This window comes from Lotus japonicus, chromosome 5 (genome assembly GCF_012489685.1).
Source record: "Lotus japonicus ecotype B-129 chromosome 5, LjGifu_v1.2".
NCBI lineage: Eukaryota > Viridiplantae > Streptophyta > Magnoliopsida > Fabales > Fabaceae > Lotus > Lotus japonicus.
In genome coordinates this window covers 27,600,065-27,605,522 of record NC_080045.1, presented here as the reverse complement: position 1 = coordinate 27,605,522, position 5,458 = coordinate 27,600,065, and the positions used below count along the sequence as shown (strand labels likewise).

The 5,458-nt window shown below is 45.9% G+C and overlaps 1 protein-coding gene across 1 annotated transcript; it reads right to left on the bottom strand.

Moving 5' to 3' along the window:
• Positions 1-608: 608 nt before the first annotated feature.
• On the bottom strand, positions 609-5,014 carry LOC130719404 (uncharacterized). The gene is made up of 2 exons (XM_057570030.1): positions 3,272-5,014; positions 609-845 (listed from the first exon to the last, which is right to left on the bottom strand). Exons 1-2 carry the CDS (start codon positions 5,012-5,014, stop codon positions 609-611), a joined length of 1,980 nt encoding a protein of 659 aa, XP_057426013.1.
• Between the last annotated feature and the right edge of the window lie 444 nt (positions 5,015-5,458).

Sequence of the window (5,458 nt, the reverse complement as noted above, 5' to 3'; positions counted from 1 at the left end):
TCTATTAATCCTTGTCTCAAAACTGATCAGCTTTTGTTCAAGAGCCTTAAACCCTAATTATCTTCTCTAAACTCTTGCTAAATGGTCAACCAAGTCTTCCCTCCTTCCTTCCTCATGGAATTCGACTAGCATGCCTTATGGGCTAGGCTTTCTTTGTTTTTTTTTTTCTTCTCCTTTCATAACTTGGCCCAAGTCCAACTAATTACCTTCCTAACTACTGAATAAGAGGATAAAATAAATCAAGGCAAACTCCTTCCCTTGATTTTAAAGAAGTAAATTCGGAATTAAGAGAATTTCTTCTAGCAAAATTGCTTGTACAGAACAGCCTGACCTTCCGTCACTAAAACAAGGCTACGGAGGTCGGAATGACCTGAAATCAACGAGAGAATTTAGCTAACTCAGAGAGCTACAACTTTCATGAAGGAAGCTTTTCGAGATTAGGTCTTTAAGACCTCTCACAAATTCACACAAGGTCACGGACAGTTTAGCAATTAAATCAAACTTCACTTGAAATTTCACTTTTATTCAATAAATCACTTAAGCAATACATAAGCAAGGTTAGGGTCTTACAATACCACCCCCCTTAAAAATAGTTTCGCCCTCGAAACTTAAGGGTTTACAAACAATTCGGGATGTGACTCTCGCATCTTATTCTCTAGTTCCCATGTAGCATCGCCTGTCGCTTGATTCCAAACGACCTTCACCAAGGACACCTCCTTGTTCCTCAAACGCTTTGTACTCTTGTCGACAATCTTGATGGGTGGCATCACCATCGTCAGATCATCCTTTAGCTGAATGTCGTCAGGTTCAAGAACATGAGAATCATCAGCCATGTACTTCCGCAACTGTGACACATGAAGTACATCATGGATATTGGATAGGAAAGGCGGCAACGCAATCCTATACGCCACTGGCCCAACTCGTTCTGTTATCTGGTACGGTCCAATGAATTTTGGAGTAAGCTTCTTAGACTTGATCGCCCTTCCGACACCTGTCATGGGAGTAACCCGTAAGAAGACATGATCTCCAGCTTGGAATTCCAGCTCTTTCCTTCGATTGTCAGCGTAACTCTTCCGACGACTCTGCGAGATCCTGATCTTTTCTTGAATTCGCTTTACTTCTTCGGTGGTTTGTTGAACCAGCTCGGGTCCAATCACTAAGTTCTCCCCATCTTGATGCCAACACAAAGGCGTCCGACACCTCCGACCGTACAAAGCTTCATAAGGTGCCATCCCGATGCTCGCATGAAAGCTGTTGTTGTAGGTGAACTCAATCAGCGGTAACAACTCATCCCAGCTTCCTTTATGATCTAGCACACAAGCTCTTAGCAAATCCTCCAAAGAATGAATAGTCCTTTCGGTTTGCCCATCCGTCTGTGGATGATAAGCGGAACTCAATCTCAGCTTGGTTCCCAAAGCTTGTGGCAAAGCTCCCCAGAAACGTGAGGTAAACCTCGGGTCTCTGTCCGACACAATGCTAGATGGTACCCCATGCAGACGAACAATCTCTGTAATGTAGATTTCTGCTAGTCTCTCCACCTTGTAGTTCAGATTGATCGGTACGAAGTGAGCGGTCTTCGTCAGTCGATCAACCACTACCCAAATTGCATCAAGTCTCCTTCGTGTTAGGGGTAACGCCGTCACGAAGTCCATAGAGATGCTATCCCATTTCCACTCCGGGACATCCAACGACTGTGGTTTTCCTGCTGGCTTCTGATGTTCCACCTTAGCTTCTGACAAGTCAAGCATGTCGACACATATTCAGCTACTTGTTTCTTCATCCCAGGCCACCAGAAATGAAGTTTCAGGTCTTGGTACATCTTGTTCATCCCCGTATGAATGCTCAACCTGCTCTTGTAACCTTCATCCAAGATTAATCTTCGCATAGCTGCGTCATTGGGTACACAAACTCGTCCCTTGCAACGCAGTATGTTATCGTTTCCGATAGCAAACTCCGGTGCCTTCCCTTGAGTAACTAGTTTGCGCCACTCAAGTAATCCTTCATCGGTCTCTTGCTTCGATTTGATTTCATCCAAGAGCCCACTCGACACCGTCACCATCCCGAAACTAAGCTTCCCCGGAGCTATCGTCACATCCAAACTCAGATCTCGGAACGCCTCCAGCAGTTCTAACTCCTTGACCATCAACGAGGATACATGTATAGCCTTTCGACTAAGAGCGTCAGCTACCACGCTAGTTTCCCCCGGATGATACTGTAGGTCAAACTCGTAATCCTGAAGAAATTCCATCCACCTTCGTTGCCTCATGTTCAGATCCTTCTGATCAAACAAATACTTCAGACTCTTGTGATCACTGTAGATCGTGAACGTACTGCCATACAGGTAATGTCTCCAAATCTTGAGAGCGTATACTATAGCAGCCAACTCCAAATCATGCGTAGGATAATTCTTCTCATGAATCTTCAGCTGTCGCGAAGCATAAGCAATCACTTTCTTCTCCTGCATCATTACACAACCCAACCCATTGTGTGAAGCGTCACAATAAACGTCATATGGTTCTCCTTCCTTGGGTAAGGCTAGTATCGGTGCAATAGTCAGTCGCTTCTTCATTTCCTGAAAACTCTCTTCACACTTCTCCGTCCATGCAAAAGGTTGGTTCTTCTTTGTCAACTGAGTCAACGGTGAAGTCAACTTTGCATAATCCTTCATGAAGCGTCTATAGTAGCCAGCAAGCCCAACAAAACTTCTGATGTCGCTCGCTGTCTTAGGTTGTTCCCATGACATGATCGACTCAATCTTGCTGGGGTCAACAGCCACACCCTGACTTGATATGACATGACCTAGGAACTTAACCTCTTCCATCCAGAATTCACACTTCGAGCCATTAGCATATAGCTCCTTCTCCCGCAATACTCCTAGTACTTGACGCAAATGCTCTTCGTGCTCTTCCTTACTCTTCGAGTAAATCAGGATATCGTCAATGAACACCACCACGAACTTGTCTAGGAATGGCCTGAACACTCTGTTCATGTAGTCCATAAATACTGCGGGTGCATTTGTAACTCCAAACGGCATCACGAGATACTCATAATGCCCATAACGAGTTCTGAATGCGGTTTTCTGTATGTCAGCCTCCTTGACACGGATTTGTTAATATCCTGACTTCAGATCTATCTTCGAGAAAACAACAGCTCCCCGAAGTTGATCCATCAAATCATCTATCCGAGGCATCGGGTAACAATTCTTCACTGTCACCTTGTTGAGTTGTCGGTAATCCACACACAATCTGGACCTTCCGTCTTTCTTCTTCACCAACAACACCGGTGCTCCCCATGGCGACACACTTGGTCGGATAAATCCTTTGGAAGAGAGATCCTCCAACTGTTTTGCTAACTCTGTCAACTCTGCTGGTGCCATCCGATAAGGCGCCATTGATATTGGTCCTGTACCGGGTATAATATCAATAGAGAACTTTGTCTTTCTCACTGGCGGTAATCCAGGTACATCCTCTGGAAATACATCCACAAAATCTTGCACCACCAAAATGTTGCGTACGTCGCCGTCGTTCTTCGCCTCAGCTACGATAGAGTTCACGAATGTTGGTGAACCCTTTCCCAAGTTGTACGAATTCAAGTAATCCGTAACGCCAGAATCCGGAAAGACTATGGCCTTATTAGCACACTCCAACAGAACGTGATACTGTGCCAACCAGTCCATTCCCAGAATCACATCGAGCTCTTTAAGCCCCAAACAGACGAGGTTCGCAAAGAACTTCCGATCCTCATAAATCAACGGCCATTGCAAGCATGCCGTGCGCGTAACTAATCGATCGGCGGAAGGGGTCGTCACCACCAAATCGAATGGTAAATCAGCAGTTAGCAATCCTAACTTTTTCACGCACTCCTCAGCAATGAATGAGTGTGTAGCACCAAAGTCAAATAACACCATTAAAGAAGTTCCAGCGATAACACACGTACCCTGGATAAGATCATCAGTCACAGCAGCTTGTTCCCCAGACATTGCAAACACACGACCTGGAGCAGAAGGTCGCTTTCCCCTGGCAACATTAAGCACTGGCTCGGCCTTAGCAGCATCAAGACAATCTCTCTCAACATGCCCTGGTCTCTGGCACTTCCAGCACACATACTCCTTCCCACATTCATTTGAATAGTGTCCCTTCTGGTTGCACTTGTAACAGACGACATCATCCTTAGGAGCACGTGCCACATTCCTTCCAGCAAAAGGCACCCTGTCAGTAGGGCGTTGGTAAGGCTTCCTCATCGGAGCCTTGCCCCTGTCAAACCTACCAGCTTGTCTCTGTCCCTCAAACCTTCCGATCGGCTTCTGCCCAGAACGGATCGGACCTCCGCTGTCATACTTGCCCCTCTGACGATTCTTCATCGACTCAACTTCACGAGCTTTCTCCACCAGTTGTTGGAAGACTCTGATTCCCAATGGCCTCACAGACTCCTCAATGTCATTCCTCAAACCCCTCATGAATCGGTTGCATAGGTACGCTTCATCCACTTGTACTTGGAAAAAGCGAAAGTGTTTGGACAGGGTCTCCAGTCTTGCAGCATATTCCCCTACGGTCATCAGCCCCTGTCTCAGGTTGAGGAATTGATTCTCCATGTCTTCCCTGGCAGTCTCCGGGAAGTACTTCTCCATGAAAGCCCTTTTGAAAGACTCCCAAGTGATGGCCACATTGTTGGCCGTCATCAGCTGTTTGGCGCTCCGCCACCAGTACTCAGCGTCTCCCTTCAGCATAAAGGTCGACAAATTCACCTTCTCAGCGTCAGGTGTGTGGAGAGCCTCAAAGATTTTCTCCATTTCCTGAATCCAAAGATCAGCTTTCTCGGGCTCCACTTGGCCTTGGAACTTAGGTGGTCCATGACGATTGAAATCAGTCCTCATGCGGATCTGGTCCTGTGCCAGTTCCCTCTCAGCCCGTTGTGCCCTTCTGGCATCCTCCTCAGCTTTCCGGGTGTTCTCTTCAGCTTCCCGTTGAAGCTGTGCCGTGGCCTGAGCAGCAGCAGTGGCAGCCTGCTGGGTCATCACCTGAGCCAGCTATGCCATTGCTTGAGCAAGCTGAGCATTGGTTGGGTCCTGTCTCGGAGGCATGATGGAAATCCTGCTTAGGAATAGAACCACAACTCAATGTCAGTGCCCTCAAATTAACAAAAATATCTAAGTATACAATAAATAATCTATCCCAAGTATCACGACAATGATACTATTCAGACAATCACAGCCAAGCAAACATCTTAGAACACAAGTCTACCCAATCTCACCGCGAAGCTTTGAAAACATCTTTATTGTAATACCCCGATTTCGGTGGCGTCACTTTAGTAACCAAAAGTAAACTTAATGCGGAAAAACGTGAAATATTTTTTTTTCGATAATAACTAAGATAAGACTGAATTAAATAAAGCCCAAATGCGAAAGGCAATAGAGCTAATATACAATATATAAACAGCCCCGACTGTAAGTAACAACCTC

What these genes read in the sequence shown, in the direction of transcription:
- LOC130719404 (XM_057570030.1), bottom strand. Translation starts at nt 5,014, where the DNA reads ATGACCCAGCAGGCTGCCACTGCTGCTGCTCAGGCCACGGCACAGCTT. An exon ending in GGGGAGCACCGGTGTTGTTG is followed by an intron (nt 846 to 3,271) that starts GTGAAGAAGAAA and finishes CATGTGTCACAG; the next exon opens with TTGCGGAAGTACATGGCTGA.